At 54.3% G+C, this 27,505-nt stretch overlaps 2 protein-coding genes and 1 pseudogene across 2 annotated transcripts; all 3 read right to left on the bottom strand.

Moving 5' to 3' along the window:
- Window positions 1-1,375: 1,375 nt before the first annotated feature.
- LOC102457658 (putative G protein-coupled receptor 33) lies at window positions 1,376-2,777 on the bottom strand. Its single transcript, XM_075907819.2, has one exon. The coding sequence runs from the start codon at window positions 2,775-2,777 to the stop codon at window positions 1,743-1,745; it is 1,035 nt and encodes a 344-aa protein (XP_075763934.2). The 3' UTR covers window positions 1,376-1,742.
- A 7,181-nt stretch (window positions 2,778-9,958) lies between these two features.
- LOC142819695 (putative G protein-coupled receptor 33) lies at window positions 9,959-12,630 on the bottom strand (annotated as a pseudogene).
- A 301-nt stretch (window positions 12,631-12,931) lies between these two features.
- On the bottom strand, window positions 12,932-14,227 carry LOC142819645 (putative G protein-coupled receptor 33). The gene has a single exon (XM_075908036.2). It carries the CDS (start codon window positions 14,225-14,227, stop codon window positions 13,193-13,195), a length of 1,035 nt encoding a protein of 344 aa, XP_075764151.2. The 3' UTR covers window positions 12,932-13,192.
- Window positions 14,228-27,505: the final 13,278 nt, after the last annotated feature.

Genomic DNA, 27,505 nt, shown 5'->3' with positions numbered 1-27,505 from the left:
GCCCCCAGCTGCTGTGCAAACCATAAACAGAAATGAACACCGGACAGTCTGACACAAACCACCACGCAAGCAACAGCCACTGTTTCCAAACGCGTGAGACAGGGCCCCAGGGGGGCAGCCTGGGACCGTGGGTATGCTGGGCCCCCTGCCTCTCCAGCCTGAGCTGGCTTCCCAGGCTTTGCTAGTGACCAGCAGCAAACCTCCGCAGGCCCTGCGGTCACTCAGAGCCCCAGGCAGCGCAGGGGAGTAGAGAGTTTGAGTGAGTCTGGGCAGTCGTTATTTCGCAATAGCCGGAGTGTGGACGCCCTGGTGCTGCTGTTTCAAAATAACGAGTTCGAAATGAGCCTCCTTCCCTGAGGAGAGCTAGAGAACAGATTTCGATGTGATGGGCTCGTGGATGTTCCACTTATGCCTTCGAAAGAAGGGGGCTTGTTCCGAAATAACTCCTATGGTTCCTGGCTCTGCGGGAGGGGGATTTGGTTGGGCTGCACACATCCCGCCTCTCCCCACAGCCTCAGCAGCCTCCCTGGCTGACCTAGGACCAGCCCCTTTGCAGATCCCAGCAAGCAGGCGGCCAGCGACACTGTGGGACCCAGCTCGGCCTGCAGCCGTGCGTGTGGACGTATCCCTCTGCCTGCTTCCCAAAGAGACTTCCGGGCCCATCTCGCCGCAGCAGGGGGTTGCACAAGACCAGTGTCATTGCAAAAGTGGAAGTGGGGGGGTCCTTACAGAGTTCACCCTCCACCTGTGCTGGAGGTGTCACAGCAAGAGCTACAGCGCTCCCCGGCCACCGCCAAGGCACAGCCCAGGAGTTCTGGCTCCAACCCAGTGTCCCCTGGAAGCCGGGCTTCTCCAGAGAGATTCCAACACTGCCCCACAGCGAGGTTTGTGTTTCTCCTGGTGGTGCACATGCCCCGGCGCACGTTGCAAAATGTATTCCGCACATGGATGGGAACAACCTGCACATGGCTGGATAATATGAGAGGGAATGTTGCTCCAAGCCCTGCCTTGCTCTGACCACTCTGCCAATTTTTCACACCCAACTGCGGCATGAATTTTGTTTCCTGGGACGCGTCACCACCATATGGGGATTGCAGCAAACTCTCTGGCTAAACGTGGCGACAAGGGGTGAGGGTGGGGACAAGTTGTTCTGAGTGGGGGAGGGGGCTCAGGGCTGGGGCAAAGAGTTTCAAACCAGTTCCAGAGTGTGAGGTTCTGGCACGTCCCAGGAATCGAGAACCCAAGCGACTCTACCAAGCTGTGACACAGAATGAAAGTTGGAATCCTTGGGGGATCTGCCCGCAGTGATGTATCCGGAATACAGGAGAGCTATACAGTTCAAAAGCATTTTGACATCTAAAACAACTTGCGGTCCTAGAGTCAGTTTAATATAGAACTCACAGGAGCATAAAGAGTTTTAAACTACTTATGCAGATGGCCGAAAACCATTCTAGAACCAAACAGGAATCCAGAACCTTCAGGACACTAAGGGGGTAAGGATATGCCAACGTGCCTAGAACACAAGACTGTTTAGAGCCTGCTATAAATCTATAGCCAGTCAGAAATCTAGTTGAGATTGGTCCTACGTTGAGCAGGCGGCTGGACTTGATGACCTCCTAAGGTCTATTCCAGCTCTCTGATTTATTGTTCTAATCTAGACCCTAAGGAATGATTGCAATACCTAGAACCCCATAAAGCTAAGGTCAGCAGGTGTCTAGAACTTGCCCAGCCCCAAGTTTTTTCTATACTTCCATGCAGTCAGTTTCTCGCTGGGTCCTCCCATGGGAATGAGGCCCCAACCCATCGCTGTCGAGATCCTCGTAAAATGCTGCTCTGACCAGAGAGATCAGGGATGCTCTGAAGACCTGCTGGAACGTCTGCCCCACAAAGAGGTAGAGGATGGGTGTGAAGCAGATGTTGGCACAGAACATGATGACACAAATGAGCTGGAAGGTGGCAGTTAATGACTTGGGCCCCTCAGTGAAGAGCATCAGGCCGTAGTAGAGGTGGTAGGGCAGCCAGCCGAAGACGAAGGACACCACTGCTGCCACCATGACTTTGAAGGGCTTCCCACTGCGGGCCAGTCCCTTCTCCTTCATTGTCAGGCCCATCCGGACGTAGCATCCTGCAATGACGCAGAGGGGCAGAAGGAAACCCAGCAGGAGCCGGCTCATGAACAGCACGAGGTACATGTGCTCCTTCCAGGCATCTCCAGCCTGGTCTCCAGTGCCAGTGTAATAATTTGTGCAAGTGACTCTGCCGTTCCCCAACAATCTGGTCTCCTGGAAAGCCAGGTAGGGAGCACTGAGGGCTAAGGAGACCAGCCACGCCCCTGCAACCAGCTTCTTGGCCTCGTGCACGGTGCGGTGATGCTGGGACCAGACAGGGTGGCAGGTGAAGGTGTAGCGGTCCAGGCTGATGAGGGTGAGGAGGAAGACTGAAGAAAACATGCCAAGTTGGATGCAGGCACTGATGAGTTTGCACATGGCTGTGCCGAGGACCCAGTGGAAACCCATCAGGATGTAGATGATGAAGAAGGGGATCAGCAGGGTGAAGAGGAGAGAACAGGAGACCAGGTGGAGGAACCAGAGCGTGGTCACCGTCCTCTTCATCTTCCACCCCAACACCCACAGGTACAGACCGTTCCCCACAAGACCCACCAGGACAGTGGGGAACAGAAGCCCGGCTGAGGCCAGCTGAACATCCTTCGTGGGTACGGGGGACTGGCTAGAATTTGTCCAGGTTACAGGTGGGAGGGTCCCGTTGCCTTGTTCCATCATGCTCTGGGGAGAGTCACAAGAGGGATTAGACAGGGAAACAGAAGATGAGACAGGAGCGTGGAAAAAGAGGTTGGGAGAAATAACAGAGCAGGCAAGGAATGCACCAGGACACCCAGTATCTGGGCTGTCAGTCCCAATTTCTCGGCATAGCCAGTGGAACTCACCGCCACAAGATAGTGCTACGGCCAACAGGGGGAGCTTTATGCTATAGTAGTGTGCAAGGAGGGAGGAGACAGTGGTAGAACAGGTCAGCACTAAGAACGTCATGTGACTGTGACGGGGCGGGGACAGGCTGACTCAGAAGGATGGGGAATGGGATGCAGGGCCCTTCCGCACCAGAGGGCGCTGGATCTGTCTCCAGTGAGGAGACACAAGTGGCAGTGGGGGAGGACTAGGTTGGATATTAGGAAAAACTCTTTCCCTAGGAGGACGGTGAAGCACTGGGCTGGGTTCCCTAGGGAGGGGGTGGAATCTCCAGCCCTCAAGATTTTAAAGTCTCGGCTTGACAAAGCCCTGGCCGGGTTGATTTAGTTGGGATTGGTCCTGCCTAGGGCAGGGGGCTGGACTTGATGACCTGCTGAGGTCTCTTCCAGCTCTATGGTTCTATGAATCCAAGATTCTATGACTCACTGGCCCAAGCAGGTGGGAACTGGCCGTGGTAATGCCCTGAGTGCTGGAGCTGGTACCCATGGAACTCCCTGCAGCAACAGGAAAAAATCCATTTGTCCCACACCCCGTCCCTTGGGCTCCTCTGCCTGCTGCTGCTGCACGCTGACTTCTGAGAATAGACAGGAGGCTTCCCTCCCCACTTCTCACACAGGAAGCCTCAATACACTGAGCTATTTCTAGTCCTCAGTGGTGCTGCGAGCCGTGCAGTAAATCGGACCTTGGGGTTCTCTTGCATGGCATCCCCACAGCCTGTAAGGTTGGTCTCCCTTCTATGGGGCAGAATTGTCTAATGGTTAGAGGGCCTGGCAGCCAGGACTCCCAGGTTCCAACCTTACCTCTGGGAAGGGGCGGAGGCGGCAGGTCAGAAATCCTAGGTAGTGGGAGAATTTGCTGAAATGTGAGACACTGCCACTCACACAACACACATCTCACTTGCATACTCTGACTCCCAGGCCCAATGATAAGTCCACTGAATGCCAGTGGCAGGGAGTTCCACGAGTTAATCCTCAAAAGCGCTAGTGCATAGGAGTTCCACAGGTTAACCCATGCTGAACACTAGTGGCAGGAAGTTCCACACCTTAACCCCACTGAGCACCACTGGCAGGGAGTCCCAAGACTAACCCCACTGAAAGCCAGTGGTAAGGAATCCCAGAGACTAACCCCGCTGAAAGCCAGTGGCAGGGAGTTCCACAGACTGATCTTGCTGCAAGCCAGCGGCAAGGAATCCCACTGGTTTCCTTTGACAACTGCAAAAAAAACCAAGGTCTTAGGAGGCCTTATCATGGAAATTCCCCTTTAGACCCAACCAGGGGCCCCCAGCTGCTGTGCAAACCATAAACAGAAATGAACACTGGACAGTCTGACACAAACCACCACGCAAGCAACAGCCACTGTTTCCAAACGCATGGGACAGGGCCCCAGGGGGGCAGCCTGGGACCGTGGGTATGCTGGGCCCCCTGCCTCTCCAGCCTGAGCTGGCTTCCCAGGCTTTGCTAGGGACCAGCAGCAAACCCCCGCAGGCCCTGCGGTCACTCAGAGCCCCAGGCAGCGCAGGGGAGTAGAGAGTTCGAGTGAGTCTGGGGAGTTGTTATTTCGCAATAGCCGGAGTGTGGACGCCCCGGTTCTGCTGTTTCAAAATAACGAGTTTGAAATGAGCCTCCTTCCCCGAGGAGAGCCAGAGAGCAGATTTCGACGTGACGGGCTCGGGCTCGGGCTCGGGCTCGGGATGTTCCACTTATGCCTTCAAAAGAAGGGGGCTTCTTCCGAAATAACTTCCTAGTGGGGACCAGGGTTCGGCGTCACGTCCCCCTTCTCCCTTGTATCTGCCGATTGAAGAAGTTTCAAAGTGTGAGAACAGCCTGAGTCAACTCAAACGGTGTGAAGGGGGCGGGTCTAAGTCTGTTCATCACTGGGTGAGGGTGATGATTGGGGATTCGACAGGCGCTCACATGACTGAATTAGGGAATCAAGAGTGACGCAATGGATCCGCGTATTTACATCCTCGCTAAGACATCAAGGTGAACCTGGGTTGGTCCATTGCTCACTTGCAGCCCGGATTGGGGGGGTCCAGGCAGAGCGAGTATCTGCAATAAAGGTGCCTTCTTCCTCCACTGCCTCTGCCTGTTCTTTCCATCAGTGTCCTCAGGTTTTCAGTGCCGTGGGGGCCTGCAACACAGGTGGGGCAGGGGGCTGGTGGAGCCTGGGACCCCTGGGTGTAATTCCATTCCTGTAGCGCATGTGCCTGGAGGACACGGATCACAAGGCCTGTCTGGGGGTGTCCCTGAGTCCCCTGGCAGGACTGAGTGATTCCCTCGATGTGGCCTCATTGCGCTGTAGCACCCTTGCTGGACAACAGCAGGTGATGGTTAAATCCCGGGCTTGATTTGCAATTCCCAATGCCTACATCTGCAGTCCTAGTTTGAATTAGGCCGCAAGTTTAGACATACCCTAGGGGTTAACTTTGTCCCTGTGCCTAGCCAGGTAGCAGACAGACAATAGAAATGCAGAAAGGAATTTCAAACCGAGACAAAGGAATTTTGGGGTTTTCCCTCCTTTGACTCTGAGAAAAGTTGCTCTCTAGATTCCGAGGGAGACAGAAGACAAGTCTCTCTCCAAGAAAAAGACTCGTCATAACGTGTAAGTTGGGTAAAGTCTAGATAAATCTGTCAGGGTTTAGTGTTTTCTGGTTTGGGAATTTGGATCTGATGTCTGTGCTGTTAGGAATTGGTTTTCCTCTCTTTTGTAACCAAGTCCTGAGCCCATAGGCTCTCCCCCCTCCCCCCCCCGAGTATATTAATTGGTGGCTCTTACCATCTAGCCATTCCAACTATCCTTGCAATTCTGATATTATTTTGATATTAAAAGTTCTTTCTTTATTTTAATTTAACCTGGGATTGGTTCATTTCTGTGTCCTGGAGACTCTGTCTGTGGATATCTCCGTGCCCCTGGCTAGGGACAGCAACCGCAGTCTGCAGGGTGTGTTTTCTCTTTTCTTTTTCAAGCTCTTTGGGGAAAGGAGGTTGGGATGCCCCTGGGGTTGGGTTCAAGTGTCCACCCCTGGTTGTGGGTTCAAAAGCACTTGATGGTGGCAGCGGATTCCCCAAAGTCCCGGTATTAGGATTGTGCGGGGACGTTTTGTACCAAAGCCTGTGGAGATCAGGTTGGGGGGTGTTTCGGGGGCCCCCACTTCTGCATTCATCATGCCAGAGTAAGGAACAGCCTTGTGAGCCTGTCAGACCCCGGCCTGGTTCCGCAGCTAACGGGGGCCAGTCTCAGCCCCTCTGGAACGTCCGTCTGCAGCCCAGTCCCAGGCTCGCTGAGCAATCTGTCCCACAAGGCCCAGCACAGTGCCCATCTGGTGGGCTCCAGCCCCTCTGGGCTCCCCCCTCCATTTGCCCCTGACCTGGAATTTTCCAGGGCTCCCTCCCTGGGGTGAGGACTTCGCCCTCTCAGGTCCTGTCAGGCCTCTGCCCTCCTGGGGGCCAGTAACAGAGTTCGTTTCCCTCTTTTCAAGTTCATCCAAAGTCCTCATGGGGGGGTAGAATCCAGGTCCCCCCACTGCGCCAAACCCCAGCCTAGGGCCCTATAGACCTCAGCCACCTGCCTAGTTGCGTTCCACACACCCAGTCATGACTACAATTCCCTGTGGCCCCAGCATGTTCCTCAGCCAGGATCCGCATCTCACCATCCCCAGCAGCACTGCTCTGTCCAAGGTCCTGTTGCTTCCAACCACCCCTATCCAACTCCAGAGAGAAACCCTCCTGTGCTCTGCACTGCAGCGCCTTTTATATGGGCCTGCTTGGCCCCCATTGGCTGCTCTCTTCAGCTCTCCCATTGGCTGCTTGCCTCACAGCCACTTGAGGCAGCTTGGAGGATCCATTTCCTTGAGCTTTTCTGAGGCAAAGCCACGAGGCTTCTAGCAAGAAATCTCAGGGCCTAGTCTACCCAGCCACGCGCTGTAGTAAGGTGTACTGGGGCTAGGCGCTAACGCCACAGAGAGGTCCTCCAGGAGGCTAGAGAGGCCCTGGAGTAACCAGCCAATCAGGAGCCGGAGAGGACTATAAGAGAATCTGCAGGCTCAGGTCTGCTCAGTTGCAGCCCAGACCTGAAGGGAGATGGTTAAAAGGGCTGGTGGAACCAGGCACAGCTCGGAGTGGGGAGCTGCCGGGACACTGTCTCCAGGAGGAGAAGCCCTGGAGTCTCCGCTCTCCTCCTCAGAGGGGAAAGAGATGGAACCTGGACTGGAGTCGGACACCTGGCAGAGGGCACCGGGCTGGGCCCTATTAGACGTCCAGCCCGGCAGGGGGCTGTAAACACCCCTGCGGCGTGGGACTGGGCTGGAGGGGTGAACAGCTGCAAGGCTTTTTAAAGATTGAAGCAGGGCCGCTGTGGGGGTGCTCGCAGGAGGGGAGTGCCCCCCCCCGGCACACACGCCCACAGACACTGGCTCTGGGAAGGGAAGCGTTTTATTTCCCTTTGGCCTGAGACCTGGAGTGCTACACGGCGCCCCCGTGTGGACACGGTCTGAGACTGAGGGACTCCAGCATTGTGGCTTAACACAGAGACAATGAAGTGGGATTTGCTCCCCATCTGTCAGCATCGCCGCAGGGGGCTGGCCTGTTACATGCTCTGCCCCATCTGGTCTGTAAGATCCTGGCTTCCAACCTCCCTGCTTTGCTACCCCCAATGCTTGACCAGCACCTCACGGATTCACACAGAGCCCAAGGAGAGGCAGGGCCTGTGACTTGCTGAAGTCCTTTCATGGGGGCAGAGGGGTGTCTCACAGCCTGGAGAGATCCCCAGCTCACAACACAGGATGACCCACAAATGATGCAACTCCTAGCCAAGGACTGGGGAGCCTAGTGGTTAGAGCAGAGGAGGAGGGTGGTTGGGAATCAAGACTCCTGGGCAGGAACCTGACTCTGACCAGGGACAGAGATTGAGCATTATAAATAGGGAACGTCTCATCTCATTGACTGTAAGTCACCCTCTGACATCAGTCCAGCCCTCTGCATTGCATCCCATAGGTTAATCCTACAAATATCCTGTGTCAGGATTTTTCAACCATTTGGAAATCTAGAACCACAATTAACCTTCTAGCCACCAATCTGGAACTGGTTAGATTCTATGTGGTTTGAACTAGACTCTGATGTCCTGGATCTGGTCAGGAATCTAAAACCCAAGGACATGGAGTTTGAACACAATGAGAGACTTCGAATGAATGAGATTCCAGAGCCAGCTAGTGATGGAGAAACCAAGTGACTCAGGATAGAACAGTGAGAGCTCTGGTGCCATTGAAGGGTGCCACTGATGACTGTCTGAGATTGGAAATACTGATAGATCTAGAACCCGGGGGAATCTGGAGATAGCTGTGAATCTGGAATCCAGGAACACTCTGGATTTATGAACATTGAGACACCTGGAACCCACTAGGACTTAGGAACATTGGGGATCTAACGATGAATGGGGGATGCCAAATTTTCAACTTCAGGGAAATTCAGATCATTCCGTCTTAAGTGGTCTAGAATTCTGACCCTTGTCTTACACTGGACACACAGGCACTGCTCTCGAGTTCGACAAACGGCTCCTTGACCAGGGTGAGAAGAGACATCCTGAAGAGCTACCACAGTGGTCCTCAACCTTTTGGGGCTGCTGGGCGCCTGGGGGTGGGGCTGCACGTGCGCCGGGCACTGGGGGCGGGGCCGTGTGTATGCCGCACGTCTGGGGGTGGGGCCACACGTGCCTTGCGAGCAGGGCCAGCTCTAGGTTTTTTACCGTCTCAAGCAAAAAAAGGTTTGTCCACACACCGTTCTCCTCCCCCACCTTGCACACTGCTACAGGACAGGCACTGAGGAAAGCGCCCCTTTCACCTTGCAGCTCTTTGACTCCCACCGCGCCCTCCGGCCAAACCCAGCCTACGTCCTGTCTCCCCTCCACCCACATCCTGACCCCCCAACCGCCACTCACCAAACTCAGTTTCCACCTCCTCTCCCCTCCCAGGCAAACTCTACCCCCCAGTGACTGGACGCAGTCTGCCCCCCCCTTCTATCCTCCACATGATCCACCCTGTGCCCTGTCTTCCCTCCCAGCCAAACCCCATCACTCCTCTCCTCTTCCCTCCCCCCTTGACCCAGTCCGTACCCCTCTCCCACGTCCCCCCACTGACCGAACTCCATCTCTTTTCCCGCTCCCCACCAAACCCTCCTGTCCCCTCCTCCCAGCACGTGCAGAAACTTCGGCGCACCCTGAGGAAAGGGTGAAAGTGGCACAGGTCCCCCTGCAGATGCACATGGACACAGCCGGGAAACATAAAGGGCAAGGCCAGGGACACCTCTCCCCCCCAACCCCCAAATCTCTGAGCCGGGGCAGGCAAGGCCCCCTCCAGCAGAGCCTCACCGCCAGACCAACCAGACCGGGCTGCTGCGCCCCCCTGCACGTCGGGCTGAGCTGGCTGGTGCCAGTCAGAGGAGCGCAAATTATCCCCGGGCGCCGGAGTCTGCTTCATGGATGGGAGGCTCCCTCGGGCATTTCCCGCTCCGCTGCTGCTGGGTGCTGGGCACTGGAAGCTGCGCCGGGAAGGCAACTGGAGCGGCGCGTGGCCAGCGCTCCTGCCGGGGCCGCCCCGCCGCGACGCCCTCTCGCGCTCACTAGAGGGCGCACTTTTCTCCCTGGTGCCGGAGGAAGGCAGCCCTGGAACCATGATGTCATGGCGCCTCAGCCAATCACGCACCCAGCTTGCCCAGGGTGGCTCATTGCTGACCCATCACTTGCTCCACTGCCCCGCCCGCTGCCTGGGGTGGGCACAGGGAGGCCCACGTCAGGCGGTAAGGGTTAGGAATTCAGGAGTTCTCCGCCCTCTCTCAGGGGCGGCCAGAATGCTGCCCCTGGCAATGTGCCACGCCAAGCATGTGCTTGGTTTGCTGGTGCCTAGAGCCGGCATCTGGCGGGTGCACATAAGTGCCCCGGTGGGCGCCATGGCGCCTGCGGGCACCACGTTGGGGACCACTGAGCTACCAGAACGTCTCCCCCACAAACAGGTAGAGGATGGGGGTGAAACAAGCATTGAAGCAGGATGTGACAGTGTAAATGACCAAGACGGCACCTGTCACCGACTCTGGTACATTCCTGTAGAGCTTCAATCCACGGTAGGGCAGCCAGCCAAGGAAGAAGGAAGCCACTGCGGCCACCATCACATTGAAAGCTTGCCAGCCCAACCCAGCCTCTTCTCCTTCATCTTCAACCCCACCCGGCTGTAGCATCCTGCCATAGTGCAGAAGGGCAGCAGGAAGCCCAGCGGAAACCAGATCACAAAGATGGCCAGATGGATCTGTCTCCCCAAATCCAGCATCTCAGCTCTGTTCCAGTCTTCGGAAAGAGCATAGTTGTTGATGCAGGCGATCCTGCCCCCTTCCACCATGCGGGTCTCCCAGAAAGCCAGGTAGGGAGCACTGAGAGCAAAGGAGACCAGCCACACATCCACAGCCAGCTTTCCAGCCCAGCAAAAGGTGCGGTAGTTCTGAAACCAGACGGGATGGTGAGTGAGGGTGTAGCGGTTCAGGCTGATGAGGGTGAGCAGTAAGACACAGGAGAACATGGCTCGAGAGATGCAGGTGTAGAGTAGTTAGCACGTGGCCATGCCGAAGACTCAGTGGAAACCCAGGAGAACGTAGACACTAGTGGAACACACAGGTTAGAAGTTGAGAACTAAAAAGTTGCCCAGACTTAGGAAGAGCTGAAAACTTGGCGACTTATTTGTTCCTAGAACCCTGATATTTCTGAAACCTGGTGGGTTCTAGGTATCTTGCTGATTATAAACCCTGCAGTGTCCCTGGGTTCTAGAGTCCCTGCTCTCTCCATAATTCCATATGTTCTAGGTCTCTCCAATTTTTCAGTTGGTTGTCAGTGGCACCAGATCAGTAGCCTTCTCCAGGATCGTGTTTGCCTTCGGTCTCCCGCTGTGTTCTAACCCTTGGTCCTCAATTCACAGAGCGTCAGGGAGGTCAACAGGAGTATTAGCACCCGTCCACCTCCACCTGTGGAGATTGCACCATAGGTGAAACTAAGGCACATCGACTCCTGCTGTGCAATTAACGACGATGGAGTGGTGTTTCTTGAGTCGACCTTCCAGGAAAGTACAGAAAAAGCCTGAGTCTTGCAACAGCCTCTACATAAATAAATGGCAATGATGTGGCCATGTAGGTGTGCATATTTCTCTGGTTTTCCTAAAGTCTTTGAGAAAAATTGCACCCTGGAGCCACCAAAATTAGTTGCAAGAAGCCCTGCCCTAGGCTGATTACTGCCCTAGTCCGATTATTGCTCTAGACCAACTACTGCACTAGACCGATTATTACTCTAGACTGATTATTGCTGTACACTACCGAGTGATGGAGACCCCAATTCCAATTCCTCAGCCTGCTTCTCCTGTCGGGGGCAACAGCTTTGCAAACTGACGCTTGGAGCAAAGGGCTGGCCGACCATCTGAGCCAAGGTCATGGTCCGGGGCAGTGTCCAGCCAGTAAACTCACTGGTGCTGCTAGGAACTCAGAAGTCCTACATCAGAGGTGTAATGGGGGAGAGCGGGGTGGGGGAGGAAGTTGTCCCTGGGCAACACGCTAGGGGGGTGCCAGGATGGGGTGAGAGCGGAGCAGCAAGTTGGGAGGAGCTGGCCATGTGCTGCCTCCCTGAACACACTGCCGGGCCGGGCGGCAGGAGCGGCCACTTTAAAAGTCGGATTCACTTACCCGTCTGCTTCCTCTGGTGCCTGGCTCTGCGGGAGGGGGATTTGGTTGGGCTGCCGGAGCTCTCCCTGGTGTGGTGCAGCTCAGCTCCGTGCAAGGTCGGGTCCCACCTCTGTGTGATGTTCACTTCCCCTTCCGAGCTGGGCGGAAGGACCAAGGCCCATCTCAGTTCCCATCACAGCATTTCCCAAACAGCTCTGCACACGTCAGATGGTCACGGCAGTTCCTGGAACTCAGCTTCCCCCTCAGCAGCTCCCGGAGCCGGCCCGGAGCCCAGATCCCTCCTCAGCTGTTTTTCGAGCCGGCCTTGGCCTGTGCACATCCTGCCTCTCCTCATGGCCTCAGCAGCCTCCTGGGCTAATCTAGGACCAGCCCTTTTGTGGACCCCAGCAAGCTGGTGGACAGCAGCACCATGGGACCCAGCTCGGCCTCCAGCCGCGTGTGTGGACGTGTCCTGCCACCGGCTTGCAAACGAGACGTCCAGGCCCATCTCACTGCGGCAGAGATGGCACAAGACGAGTGTCACCGAGAAAGCAGCGGGAGGACGGTGTTGCAGGGGGGGCTTCTAGCAGAGTTCACCCTCCGCCTGTGCTGGGAGAGTCACAGCAAGAGCTACACCGCTCCCCTGCCACCGCCAAGGCACAGCCCAGGAGTTCTGGCTCCAAGCCAGTGTACCCTGGAAGCCGGGCCTCTCAGGAGAGATTCCAACACTGCCCCACAGCGAGGTTTGTGTTTCTCCTGGTGGTGCACATACCCCGGCGCATAGAGCAACATTCATTCCACACATGGATGGGAACAATCTGCACATGGCTGGGAAAGATGAGAAGGAACGTTGCTCCAAGCCCCACCTTGCTCTAATCACTCTTCTGATTTTTCATGCCCAGCTGCAGCATGAATTTTGTTACGTGGGACATGTCACCGCCGTACGGTGGCACGTAGCACATTCTCGGGGTGAGGGTGGGGGCAAGGGATTCTGAGTGTGGGAGGGAGCTCAGGGCTGGGAGCAGAGTGTTTCAAACCAGTTACAGAGTCTGAGGTCCTGGCACTATCCAGAAATCTAGAACCCAAGCGACTCCAGCAGGCTCTGACATACAATGAAAGTTGGAATCCTTGGGGGATCGGCGTACAGTGATGTATCTGGAATACATGGGAGTTTATGCAGTTTGAACACATTTTGGCATCTAAAATGACACACAGTTCTAGAGTTAGTTTAATATAAAACTCATGGGAGCATATAACGTTTAAAACTACTTACGCACATGGCCCAAAACCATTCTAGAACCAAAGAGGGATCTGTCAGTCCCCGTAATACACGAGGTTCCAGGATCTAGAACCCTCCAGATTCTAGGGGGATTAGGATGTGCCAAGGTGCTAGACAAGACTATCTAGAGCCAACTCTGAATCCAGACTCAAGGAACTATTCAAGCTAGAAAATGTCGAAATACCTAGAATCGCATGAAACTAATGTCACTAGGTAGCAAGAACTAGCCCAGCCCCAAGTTTTTTCTATACTTCCGTGCCGTCAGTTTCTCTCTGGTTCCTCCCAGTGGAATTGGGTCCCAACCCATTGCTGTCGAGATCCTCGTAAAACGCTGCTTTGATCACAGAGATCAGGGACGCCCTGAGGACCTGCTGGAACGTCTGCCCCACAAAGAGGTAGAGGACGGGTGTGAAGCAGAAGTTGATGCAGAACATGATGACACAAATGAGCTCTAAAGCATCAGTCAGTGACTTTGGCTCATCTTTGAAGAGCGTCAGGCCATAGTAGAGGTGGTAGGGCAGCCAGCCGAAGAAGAAGGACACCACAGCTGCCACCATGACTTTGAAGGGCTTCCCACTGCGGGCCAGTCCCTTCTCCTTCATTGTCAGGCCCATCCGGACATAGAATCCTGCAATGACGCAGAGGGGCAGCAGGAAGCCCAGCAGGAGCCGGCTCATGAACAGCACGAGGTGTATGTGCTCCTTCCAGGCATCTCCAGCCTGGTCTCTGGAGACATTGTAATAATTTGTGCAAGCGACTCTGCCATCCTCCAATATGCTGGTCTCCTGGAAAGCCAGGTAGGGAGCACTGAGGGCCAAGGAGACCAGCCACGCCCCTGCAACCAGCTTCCAGGCCCAGCGCACAGTGCGGTGATCCTGGGACCAGACGGGGTGGCAGGTGAAGGCGTAGCGGTCCAGGCTGATGAGGGCGAGGAGGAAGACGGAGGAGAACATGACCAAGTGGGTGCAGGCACTGATGAGTTTGCACATGGCCGTGCCGAGGACCCAGTGGAAACCCATTAGGGTGTAGACAATGAAGAAGGGGATCTGCAGGGTGAAGAGGAGAGAACAGGAGACCAGGTGGAGGAACCAGAGCGTGGTCACCGTCCTCTTCATCTTCCACCCCAGCACCCACAGGTACAGCCCGTTCCCCACCACACCCACCAGGAAGATGGAGAACAGCAACCCTGCTGAGACCAGCTGAACATCATTCGTGGGTGCTAGGGACTGGCTAGAATTTGCCCAGTTTACAGACGGGAGGGTCCCATTTCCTTGCTCCATTATGCCCTGGGGAGACACATAAGAGAGATTAGACAAGGCAACAGAAGATGAGACAGGGGCTTGGAGGAAGAGGTTGGGAGAAATAACCGAGCAGGCAAGGAAAGCACCAGGACACCCTCTGTTCCTCTGGAATTTCTCTAGGTTTTCCAGGCTGGCAGTCCCAGTTTCTGGGCAAAGCCAGTGGAACTCACCGCTGCAAGATACCGCTACAGCCAGTAGGGGGAGATGAATGCCTTAGGAGAGTGGAAAGTTGGGGACGGGAGAGACAGTCTTAGTACAGGTCAACACTAAGACCACTAATGACTGTGATGGGGACGGGGGGGGGGACAAGCTGACTCAGAGGGGAAGGGAATAGGAGGCCTGGCCTTTCCCCACCGGGGGTGCTGGATCTGTCTCCAGTGCGGGGACTCACTGGCCCAAGCAAGTGGGAATTGGCCATGGTGAGCACTGCCTGCAGGAGCTGGTGCCTGCGGAACTCCCTGCAGCGAGGAGAAAAAAATCCATTCATCCCACAGCCCGTCCCTTGGGCTCCTCTGCGGGCCGCTGCTGCTCCCTCCCCACTTCTCACACAGGAAGCCTCAATCCACCGAGCTGTTTTCAGCCCTCAGAGGTGCTACGAGCTGTGCCATGCACCAGGGACCTTTGGGGTTGTCTGGCACAGCATCCCCATACCCTTGTTAGGTTGGCATCCCCTGTGCAGGGCAGAATGACCTAATGGTTAGAGGGCCTGGGAGCCAGGAATCCAGGTTCCAGCCCTACCTCTGGGTAGAGTTTGGTGAATAGAAAACACCTCATCTGCTTAGGGTAAAATGGGAGAAAGTGTCGTCCACACCACACATCTCACTTGCAAACTACTCAGTCCCCATGATAACCCCACTGAATGCCAGTGGTGGGGAGTTCCACAGCTTAACCCCACTGAACACCAGTGGCAGGAAGTTCCACGGATTAACCCCATGGAGTGCCAGTGGCAGGGAGTCCCACAGGTTAACCCACTGAAAGCCAGTGGAAAGGAATTCCAGAGAGTAACTCTACTGAAAGCCAGTGGCAGGGAGTCCCACAGGTTAACCCACTGAAAGCCAGTGGAAAGGAATTCCAGAGAGTAACTCTACTGAAAGCCAGAGGCAGGGAGTCCCACAGGTTTCCTTTGACAACAGCAAAAATCTATGGCTTCTAGGAGGCCTTAACATGGAAATTCCTCTTTAGACCCAACCAGGGGTCCTCTGTCCTTGTCTCAACTCACCAGAGTAGCAGGTTGGGGAACCACGGAGCCAGCGCAGAGAGAGCCTCTGATGGGGTGTTTGCCGAGCAAAGCTTCCGAGAATCTGTCCCCTGCCTGTGTGGTGAGTTCACTCCCTTTAGCTCTGTGTCTTCTACACGCTCCGCCCCCAGCTGCTGTGAAAACCATAAACAGAAATGAACACCGGACAGTCTGACACAAACCACCACGCAAGCAACAGCCACTGTTTCCAAACGAGTGGGGCAGGGCCTCTGGGGGGCAGCCTGGGACCGTGGGCCTGCTGGGCCCCCTGCCTCTCCGGCCTGAGCTGGCTCCCCAGGGACCAGCAGCAAACCCCCGCAGGCCCTGCGGTCACTCAGAGCCCCAGGCAGCGCAGGGGAGTAGAGTGCGAGTGAGTCTGGGGAGTCGTTATTTCGCAATAGCGGGAGTGTGGACTGTTTCGAAATAACGATTTTGAAACGAGCCTTCTTCCCCGAGGAGAGCCGGAGAGCAGATTTCAACGTGACGGACTCGGGCGTGTGGACGTTCCGCTATTGCCTTCGAAAGAAGGGGGCTTGTTCCGAAATAACTCCCTACTGGGGACCAGGGCTCGGGGTCACATCCCCGTTCCCGCTTGTAGCTGCCGATTGAAGGAGTTTTGTGGTGCGAGAACAGCCTGAGTCAATTCAAACGGTGTGAAGGGGGCAGGTCTCAATCTATTCATCACAGGGTGATGATTGTGGATTCGATGAGTGATGCAATGGATCCGCGTATTTACATCCTCGCTAAGATATCAGGGTGAACCTGGGTTAGTCCGTTGCTCACTCGCATCCCGGGTTCGGGGGGCCCAGGAGGAGTGAGTATCTGTAATAAAGGCCTGCAGCACAGCTGGAAGATTGAGTTGGGGCTGGTCCTGCGTTGGTCAGGGGGCTGGACTCGATGACTCCAGAGGTCCCTGCCCGCCCCGGATTTGTATGAACACAATTTCACAACTGCATATACACATTTAGCCAGAACAGTGGGTTTCAGTCTTTCATAACCTTTCTTAATTTGGCCTGTTTTATTTGCAAGATCACAATCTGCTATAGAGTTGAGAGTTTCTCTGCTTGGTGAAGAACTCCTCCTAAATTGTCTGAGCTAAGATCACCAAATTTGGCAGGCAGCGTCCGCTGCTCGTAACTAAAAGCGAGGTCAGGGTTGGGTTGCGCCAGGCAAATGGGATGTGCCTGGAATGGGATTGCTTCTCATAAGACAAAACAGCAAAGAAACAGAATCACCAAATCAAGTCCAGGCCCCTAGGTTGATCTCACTCAGTGAATGTTGAAAGAAATCGAACCAAGATGAGCCAGAAAAATAGGAAGAACCTGAAACAGGATCGCTTCTCAATAAGCCTTACAGAAAAGAGATGAAACCAAGAAACTTGGAGTAGTGCTCAGCTTTGGCCCAGCTAAATCAAAGCTTAAGGTTTGAAAACTAGAAGAAAACGTATTTGGAAATCAAATTGATTAGCGCTCTTTTGTGTTAAAACATAGCGAATGATTTATAGGGATGAAGGAATAAAATACACTTGATGGAATTCCTGAGTTACGGACCCAAGCAATGTCAGGTAAATCTGCTAGTCTTCTGTCTCTATATTTTAGAAATGTGCATCTGTCCGTCTGTCTGCGAGTCGGTTTGTTCAAGAACTCCTCCTAAAGGTAAGATACAAGTGGGTTTGCTCCAGTCCTACAGAAGGAGACAAACATCTGCAAGATCTTTATTGGGCATTCTTAAAACTAAAATACCTACCTGGGGAAGTGGGAAAACAGAGGGTATGTCTACACTACAGCACTAATTCGAACTAACTTAATTCAAATTAGTTAATTCGAATTAAGCTAATTCGAACTAGTGCAGCTAGAACTAATAACTAGTTTGTCGAACTAGCATGTCCACATTGAGTGGATCCTGAACCGAGGTTAAGGATGTCCGGAAGAAGTGCCGGCAGGGCATCAGATTAGGACTTAGAGTGTGGAGCTGCTGTCTCAGGCTAGCCGAGGGCTGTGCTTAAAGGGACCTGACCCCCACCCTGGACAGACAGTTCTCAGGGGTTCCCCGCTTGCAAAGCAGTCCTGGCTTGGAGTGCCCTGAGTGCCCACACTGGGCACATCACAGCACTTGGCCATCAACCCGGCTGCACTTGCCGCAGGCTGCCATCCGGGGGGGGTGTCAATCGGGGGGCTGCAGGAGAGCTTCCACCCCAAGGAGCCCGCAGAGCCACCCCAGTCCTCCCCATTGGGGGCTCGTACCCCATTCCTCCTCACCTCCTTCCATTTACCCCTCCCTAGCCCCCTTCCTGATGTACAAAATAAAGGACACGTGTGTTGAAAAATAGAAACTCTCTTTATTGAACGAAACTCGGGGAGACTGGGAAAAGGAGGTGGGAGACGGGAAGAGAGAGGGGAGGCCAACTAAAATGATCAGGGGTTTGGAACAGGTCCCATATGAAGAGAGGCTAAAGAGACTTGGACTTCTCAGCTTAGAAAAGAGGAGACCGAGGGGGGATATGATAGAGGTCTATAAAAGCATGAGTGGTGTAGAGAGGGTGCATACAGAAACGTTCTTCATTGGTTCCCATAATAGAAGGACTAGAGGACACCAAAGGAAATGAATGGGTAGCAGGCTTCAAACTAATAACAGAAAGTTGTTCTTCACAAAGCAAATAGTCAACCTGTGGAACTCCTTGCTGCAGGAGGCTGTGAAGGCTAGAACTAGAACAGAGTTTAAAGAGAAGTTAGATAAATTCATGGAGGTTGGGTCCATGGAGTGGTATTAGCCAGAGGGTAGAAATGGTGTCCCTGGCCTCTGTTTGTGGAAGGCTGGAGATGGACGGCATGAGACAAATGGCTTGGTCACTGTCTTCGGTCCATCCCCTCCTGGGTACCTAGTGTTGGCCACTGTCGGCAGACAGGCTACTGGGCTAGATGGACCTTTGGTCTGACCCAGTACGACCATTCTTATGTTCTTATGTTCTAAGCTCAGGGCTCAGGGTCGGGGGTCTCACTGGACCACCCTGATTTTCATGCAAACCTGCTCCTGGGTGGCCAGGCTGGCAGCTCTCCTGCCCTAGAGGGCCACTTCTCTGTGCCTATTGCGGAGGTCGTGGATGAGGTCCATGATCTCCACACTAGACCAGGCGGGCGCCCACCTCTTGCGGCCCCGGGCAGGCTCCTGGGAGCTGCCAGCCTGGTCCCGGGAAGAGGCGGAGGCTGGGTGGCAGCGGGTGGCTGGCTCGTGCCGTGCCAGGTGCAGGGTCTGCTGGCTGGGTGCTGGCAGGCTTGCACCTGGCACGGGCACCGTAGCCAGACCGTGCCCCTTTAAGGGCTCCGGGGCTGGGAAGGGGGCAGACGAGTTTCCCTGGTGGTACCCAGTGTGGCCACCAGGGAAAGCTGGGGAGGGCTAGCCTCCCACTAGTTCGAATTAAGTGGCTACACAGCCCTTAATTTGAACTACTTAATTCGAACTAGGCGTTAGTCCTTGTAGAATGAGATTTACCTAGTTCGAATTAAGCGCTCTGCTTGTTCGAATTAAGTTCGAACTAGCGGTTTGCGTGTGTAGCGCCTATCAAAGTTAATTCGAACTAACGTCTGTTAGTTCGAATTAACTTTGTAGTGTAGACATACCCAGAGTGACAGAGCCAGACAAGCACCCAAAAGTCAGCTACTTCAAAACAGGCCCGACAAGGAAAATAACAGAACCCCACTGGTCATCACCTTGGGCACATCAGCACTAGGAAATTACTGTGAAATAACTTATTTCAAAATAATAACTCCTGAAATAGCAATTTCAAAATAGTGTATCCACAATACAGGGAAGCCTCAAAATTAGTCCAAGGCAGGCTCCTATAGGGTACGTCAGCACTGAACTTGTAGCTCGAAATAAGATCCGCCATTTCAGCTAGGCACACTGTGTAATTTAGTTTGATCTTATTTCAAAATAGCTTATTTTGAATTTTGGCGCTGTCTACACCTCGCTTATTTTGAACTAACCCGCTATTCATCCCATTCTCCTTGTGGAATGAGGTTTACAGAGACAGCAGAATAGTGAGCCCACTACATTTTGAAATAACGGGGGCACTGAAAAGATGCGGAATTGGCATTTCAGGGTTCCAGAGTTAGTGTAGATGCAGCCTTAACACGGACGTGCTACCTCTATTTAGAGCCCAGGGAAGCAGTGGGGAGTAATGAGTTTGAACGACTCGGGGGAGGAGGGGGGGAGTTATTTCGATATAGCAGCAGCGGAGCATCCACATCACCGTGATTTCGAAACAACCCGTATCCCTCGAGGAAAGCAGCAGGGCAGATTTTCAAATAGCGGTCTGGGTAGTGCGGAGGCTCCACTTGCTATTTTGAATTAATTCTCTAGTGCAGACCAGGACCTACATCCCCAGCTTAGACCCCTACAGCACAACATTGACAATCAATCTACAACTTACCCTGGAGGATGACCCCTCCCTCTAACAGGCCGTGGGAGACAGGCCAGTCCTTGCCTACAGACAATCCCCCTTCCCGGAACCAGAACAACCTCTGGGAGGTTTGGTGCGTACCGGGAGCCTGCATGTTGCTATGATTGTTGGCTGATGACCCCAGGCCCGTTGGCTGACTGTGTACACGGTTGCACTTTTCCCTCCCCGATAGACACAGAGCGTGGAGGGTGGAGAATCAAGCCCTACGGATCTGCCATCTTCCCCCACCTGGCTCTCTACAAGCAGCCTGAGGCCAGGTGGTCTCCCTGGGTAGAAAAGGGCACAATCTCTCCGACAGCCCCTGTGCTACTGGGCTGGAGTCCAAGGGGATCTGAGTTTCCACCTGAAAAAAATTCAGAGTGGGACGGGAGAAGGTCTATGAAGGGCCCCTTGACTGATTGATCCCAGTCAGTCGGTCCTTGCCACTTTCCTCCCAGTGCCGAGAGGGTCTCATGTTTCCAGACAACCCGGCTGGGCCTGCGAGGCCTTTGAAATATGGGCTCTTCAGGCAGGAAGGGAGATATTCTCAGAGCAAAGCCTGCGCAGAGCAGGACTCAAACACACCGGGTGGGGGCCCTGCATAGTCACTCTCCACTGCAGCCCCAGGTCTCGGAGCCAGGCTCTGCAGGGCTGCAACTTCAGCTGGGTTTTTAAGCAGCTGACTCAGCTGTCGTGGCTTTTGCTGCTAAAACAGCATCTGAGCCGTGGCTTCCATCTGTGGTCGGCATTGCCTGAGCCTGCTGCAGGCGTACGTGCAAGCGAGATCCAGCAATAACCACACAGGCGGTGACTGGAGGGGGCGGTGGCTTTCTCTGCAACACTTGTTGTGGCGTGAGAACGAACCAAAAGCAAGAAGAGAGGGGAACGCACAAGAACGGGACAACTCGCATGGCCAGTAGCGGCAGCGTCCTCAGAGACGGCGCCGCCAGCCCCTGGCTTTGTCCACGAGTCACACAACGAGGAACATTCCCCACAAAGCCTCAAAAGCATCAATGGATCTGGGCTCATTTCAGCCATGGACGGGAGATTCTAACTCGCATCCAGAGGTGACCCCAGCCCCTCAAAGCTCTGGAAGGAGAAGCCAAATGAAAGACCCCCACGTCGAGTAGATGTGCAGCATCTCCGGATCTGAAAGCCAATCACGCGACTTGTGGGGGGTCTGACTCCGCATTTCTGAACATTTGGGATGGCGAGAAGCAGGAAAGTGAAAGCCATGGGGGGAGCCAGGCCGCCTGCAGCCAGAGACCTAGGATGGCAAATAGATGGGTTCCCCCAGGTGCAGACAAAGCCTCAGGAGAGGAAATTGAACTGGTTTCAGTCTGATAGCGCCGCAGATTAAAATGTACAAGTCGTCGAGTGATTGGTACATGGCGGAGAAGCCTAACCCGGCCAAGAGACAGGAATATTCGCTGCCAGCCAGTCCCCCAGGGACTAAACCGACCGACGGGGGCATATTTCAAATCCTGTGAGTTTGGCAACACAATGGAAAGGGTCAGCTGAGCTGGAAAACCCCGGGCTGAGTCTGCCCTGTGAATCTGCCTTCCGTGAGCACCCAGCCCTCTGGGCAGAGGCCAGAGGGGTCCTGCTGCTGATTGAAACCTGCCAGCCTGAGCTGTGCAAACAGGAGAGAGGGGAGCAATGGGGCGTTGTTATGAACACAGGCGAAGCCGTGTGGGACTGTCCTGCCTGGGGCGCGGATGCTCACAATACGGCAAACCTCTGCACCAAAAAGTGCAACACCAGAAAGGAAAAGTCTCGGGGCAAAAAGAAGCTTTTGCTGCTCCAGACAGATCAGCAACTGCAAGTGCTGAGCCTAAGGGCAGTTAACCCATGGTACTCCCTGCTACTGGATACCAGGTGTGGATGACCCCTGGCCCTTCCTGCTACTGGTTACCAGGCACAGTTAACCTCTGGCACGCCCTGCTCCTCTGGATACCAGGTGTTAACCCTTCGCACTCTTCACGGCTGGATACGGGGGGGGTGGTTAATCCCTGGCATTCCCTCCACTGGATACTGGAAGTGGTTACCCCTGGGACTCCCCGCGACTGGATACTTGGTGTGGTTAACCCGTGGGACCCTCCACCACTGGATTGGAGCAGGGTTGACCCAAGGGTCTCTGTACAAGGGCGCCTGCTACCTTAGCGCCACCTTGTGGCCAGAGAGCACTCGCAGCGTCTACCTCACGGCTGGTACTCGCACTGGCAATCTGGTGGGTGGCCAGGGACAGGAGGCCAGTGAAGGGGGGAGGAGACGGGGGGAATCCTGCACCGGGTCAGACACGGATGCAGGCAGAGGACGTGGCCTGGCTCAGCTCAGGATGACGGGCTGGCTCAGGGGGTGGGAATGGGCCGTGGGGCTGGTCCCCGCTAGGGAGCACCACATCCGGGGGAGCCGCCGCACACACCGGTAAACAGAACAGAGCCCAAGGGAGGAGGATAAATCTATTTCCTGGGCAGGCAGGGGAGCTATCAGGGAGGCCAAAGGGCAGTTGCAGCTGGCAAGAGATGTGAAGGGGAACAAGAAAGTTTTCGACAGGCCTGTTAGCAAGAAGAGGATGATCAGAGAGGGGGAGGTAACCGAGTGACAGACAGTGGGAAAAGCTGAAGGAATCAAAGCTTTGTTGCCTCTGTCTTCGCAGGTCAGCTCCCAGACTGCTGCACTAGGCAGAGCGGTAAGGGGAGGAGACAGGCAGCCCGCGGGGGGAAAGAACAGGGTAAGGACTATTTAGAAAAGCTAGACATGCACAAACCCATGGTCCTGGATCTACATGCGAGGGCATGGAGGGAGTTGGTAGATGTGACAACAGAGCCATTGGCCTTTACCTTTGAAAACTTGTGGAGATCGGGAGAGGTCCCAGATGATTGGAAAAAGGCAAATGTGGTGCCCATCTTCAAAAAAGGGAAGAAGGACAATCCAGGGAACTACAGGCCAGTCAGCCTTGCTTCAGTCCCTGGAAAAATCTTGCAGAAGATCCTCATGGAATCCATGTTGAAGCACTTGGAAGAGGGGAAAGTGATCAGGAACAGTCAACATGGATTCACCAAGGGCAAGTCCTGCCTGGCCAACCTGGTTGCCTTCTGTGATGAGGTGACTGGCTCTGTGGACATGGGGAAGGCAGTGGATGTTACACATCTTGCCTTTAGCAAATCTTTTGATGGTCTCCCACAGGATTCTTGCCAGCAAGCTAAGGAAGTCTGGATTGGATATATGCACTGTAAGGTGGATAGAAAGCTGGCTAGATTGTCGGGCCCAACGGGTAGTGATCAATGGCTCGATGTCTGGCTGGCAGTCGGTTTCTAGCGGAATGCCCCAAGGATCAGTTCTAGGGCTGGTTTTGTTCAACAGCTTTGTTAATGACCTGGCTAAGGGGATAGACTGCACCCTCGGCAAGCTCATGGATCACACTAAGCTGGGGGAGAGGTAGATACGCTGGAGGGGACAGGGTCCAGAGAGGCCTAGATAAATTCGAGGATGGGGCCCAAAGAAAGAGGTTCTAAAAGAACATGTGCAGAATCCTGCCCTTGGGGCAGAAGAATCCTAAGCCCTCCTACCGGCTGGGGACTGTCTGGCTAAGTAGCAATTTGGGAGAAAAGGCCCTGGGGATCCCAGTGGATGAGAAGCTGGAGATGAGTCAACAGGGCGCCCTTGTAGCCAAGAAGGTGAATGGCATATCAGGTTGCATTAGGAGGAGCATTACGAGCAGATCCAGAGAAGTGATCATTCCCCTTTATTCAGCTCTGGTGAGGCCACATCTGGAGTATTGTGTCCAGTTCTGGGCCCCCCACTAGAGAAAAGATGTGGACACATTGGAGAGGGTCCAGCAAAGAGCGACCAAAATGATTCTGGGGCTGGAGCACATGACCTATGAGGAGAGGCTGAGGGATTAGGGCTTCTTTAGTCTGCAGAAGAGAAGAGTGAGGGGGGATTTCATCGCAGCCTTCAACTCCCGGAAGGGGGGGTCCAAAGGGGCTGGAGAGAGGCTGTTCTCACTAGCAACACATGGCAGAACAAGGAGCAATGGGCTCAAGATGCAGTGGGGAAGGTATAGCTTGGAGATTAGGACAAACGGTTTCCCTAGGCGGGTGGGGAAGCCCTGGGCTGGGTTCCCGAGGGAGGGGGTGGAATCTCCATCCGTAGGGGTGTTTAAGTCCCGGCTGGACGAAGCCCTGGCTGGGATGATTGAGTTGGGGTTGGTCCTGCCACAAGAATGATGACGCTGTGGGAGACCTGCCGTACGAGCTGCCTGTGTTTCCAGGGGCACATAGCGCACAGGCACTGCCCGGCCAGCTCGCCGCGTGTAACTAGCCCCTGGGGCCTCACAGAGGGGATGAAAGATTCCCCAGTCCCAGGCTTGCTGCTCAATCCGTCCCACGAGGCCCAGCACAGAGCCCGTCCAGCTGGCTCCAGCCCCTCATGGGCTCCCCTGCCCATGAATTCTCCAGGGCTCCCTCCCTGGAGGCGAGGCCTCCTCCCTCTCGGGACCTGTCCGGCCAGTAACAGAGTTCGGTTTCCTCTTTTCAGGTGCATCCAAAGTTCTCATGGGGGGTGGAATCCAGGTCCCCCCACTGCGCCAGACTCCACCCCAGGGCCCTATAGACCTCAGCCATCTGCCTTGTCCCCTTCAATGCACCCAGTCACTGCTACAATTCCCTGGTTCCCCAGCATGTTCCTCAGCTGGGACCCGCATCTCACCATCCCCAGCAGCACTGCTCTGTCCAAGGTCCTGTTGCTTCCAGCCACACCCCTCCAACTCTAGCGAGAAACCATCCTGTGCTCTGCACTGCAGCCCCTTTTATATGGGCCTGCTTGGCCCCCATTGGCTGCTCTCTTCAGCTCTCCCATTGGCTGCTTCTCTCACAGCCACTTGAGGCAGCTTGGAGGACCCATTTCCTTGAGCTTTTCTGGGGCAAAGCTATAAGCCGTCTAGCAAGAAATCTCAGGGCCTAGTCTACCCAACCACGCGCTGTAGTAAGGTGTACTGGGGCTAGGCTCTAAGGCCACAGAGAGGTCCTCCAGGATGCTAGAGAGGCCCAGGAGTAACCGGCCAATCAGGAGCCGGGGAGGACTATAAGAGAATCTGCAGGATCAGGTCTGCTCAGTTGCAGCCCAGTCCTGAAGGGAGATGGTTAAAAGGGCTGGTGGAACCAGACACAGCTCGGAGTGGGGAGCTGCCGGGTCACTGTCTCCAGGAGGAGAAGCCCTGGAGTCTCCGCTCTCCTCCTCAGAGGGGAAAGAGATGGAACCTGGACTGGAGTCGGACACTCGGCAGAGGGCACCGGGCTGGGCCCTATTAGACGTCCAGCCCGTCAGGGGGCTGTGAACACCCCTGCGGCGTGGGACTGGGCTGGAGGGGTGAACAGCCCCAAGGCTTTTTAAAGATTGAAGCAGGACCGCTGTGGGGGTGCTCACAGAAGGGGAGTGCCCCCCCGGCACACACGCCCACAGACACTGGCTCTGGGAAGGAAAGCGTTTTATTTCCCTTTGGCCTGAGACCTAGAGTGCTACATGGCGCCCCCATGTCGACAGGGTCTGCGACTAAGGGACTCCAGCGTTGTGGCTTAACACAGAGACAATGAAGTGGGATTTGCTCCCCGTCTGTCAGCATCGCCGCAGGGGGCTGGCCTGTTACATGCTCCGCCCCATCTGGTCTGTAAGATCCTGCCTTCCAACCTCCCTGCTTTGCTACCCCCAATGCTTGACCAGCACCTCACGGATTCACACAGAGCCCAAGGATAGGCAGGGCCTGTGACTTGCTGAAGTCCTTTCATGGGAGCAGAGGGGAGTCCCACAGCCTGGAGAGATCCCCAGCTCACAACACAGGATGACCCACAAATGATGCAACTCCTAGCCAAGGACTGGGGAGCCTAGTGGTTAGAGCAGAGGAGGAGGGTGGTTGGGAATCAAGACTCCTGGGCAGGAACCTGACTCTGACCAGGGACAGAGATTGAGCATTATAAATAGGGAACATCTCATCTCATTGACTGTAAGTCACCCTCTGACATCAGTCCAGCCCTCTGCATTGCATCCCATAGGTTAATCCTACAAATATCCTGTGTCAGGATTTTTCAACCATTTGGAAATCTAGAACCACAATTAACCTTCTAGCCACCAATCTGGAACTGGTTGGATTCTATGTGGTTTGAATACAACTCTAGACTCCACTGATGTCCTGGATCCAGTCAGGAATCTAAAACCCAAGGACTTCGAATGAATGAGATTCCAGAGCCAGCTAGTGATGGAGAAACCAAGTGTCTCAGGTGAGAACACAGTGAGAGCTCTGGTGCCATTGAAGGGTGCCACGGATGACTGTCTGAGATTGGAAATACTGATAGTTCCAGAACCCAAGAGAATCTGGAGATAGCTGTGAATCTAGAATCCAGGAACACTCAGGGTTTATGAACAGTGAGACACCTGGAACCCACCAGGACTTAGAACCATTAAGGATCTAAGAATGAATGGGGGATGCCAAATTTTCAACTCTTCCTAAGTCTAGGCAAATTCAGATCATCCCCTCTGAAGAGGTCTAGAATTCTGACCCATGTCTTACACTAGACCCACGGGCACTGCTCTCCAGGTCGTCGACAAACGCCTCCTTGATCAGTGTGACAAGAAACATCCTGAAGACCTACCAGAACGTCTCTCCCACAAACAGGCAGGGGATGGGGTTGAAACAGGCATTGAAACAGGACATGATAGTGCAAATGACCAAGTCACCAACTCTGGTACATCCTTATAGAGCTTCAATCTGTGGTAGACATGGTAGGGCAGCCAGCTGAGGAAGAAGGAAGCCACTGCGGCCACCATCACATTGAAAAGCTTCCCAGCCCACCCCATCCTCTTCTCCTTCATCTTTAACCCCACCCAGCCATAGCATCCTGCCATAGTACAGAAGGGAAGCAGGAAGCCCAGCAGAAACCAGATCACAAACACAGACAGATGGATCTGTCTCCTCAGCTCTGTTCCAGTCTTTGGATGCAGGCGATTCTGCCTGTCATGGCTCCTTCCGCACTCTGGCATGATAAATGCAGAAGTGGGGGCCAGCAAGTGTACCCCAAAGCCTTATCTACCAGGCTTTGGTATAAAACTTCCTCCAAAATCTTAAAAACCTAGATCTTGGGAATAAAACTTCCGCTGCCACCACCCAAATGTTGACAAAGAAATCAGGGGAAAGATCATTTGGGAAATCTCACCCATAAATCAAAAATCAAGGCACACAATTAACCACTGCCAGGTTAATAAAAAGAAAAGAAAGAACTTTTATTATTACAACAATATTCCTGTTGCAAGTATAATGACTAGAGAGGAAGGTAACAAAATATACTCCTAGGGTGTGTCTAGACTACATGCCTCCTTCGACGGAGGCATGTAGATTAGCCAGATCGGAAGAGGGAAATGAAGCCGCGATTAAAATAATCGCGGCTTCATTTAAATTTAAATGGCTGCCCCGATCTGCCGATCAGCTGTTTGTCGGCAGATCGGGGGAGTCTGGACGCGATGCCCCGACAAAGAAGCCTTTCTTCATCGACACAGGTAAGCCTCGTGAAACCAGGCTTACCTGTGT

This window comes from Pelodiscus sinensis, chromosome 22, assembly GCF_052426305.1.
Source record: "Pelodiscus sinensis isolate ZL-2025 chromosome 22, ASM5242630v1, whole genome shotgun sequence".
Taxonomy (NCBI): domain Eukaryota; kingdom Metazoa; phylum Chordata; order Testudines; family Trionychidae; genus Pelodiscus; species Pelodiscus sinensis.
Note: the sequence above shows the minus strand (reverse complement) of the source record. Positions and strands in the feature narration are given on the sequence as shown.

Bases quoted from the DNA above. Each gene is read 5' to 3' on its own strand.
- LOC102457658 (XM_075907819.2), bottom strand. From the start codon at position 2,777: ATGGAACAAGGCAACGGGACCCTCCCACCTGTAACCTGGACAAATTCT.
- LOC142819645 (XM_075908036.2), bottom strand. From the start codon at position 14,227: ATGGAGCAAGGAAATGGGACCCTCCCGTCTGTAAACTGGGCAAATTCT.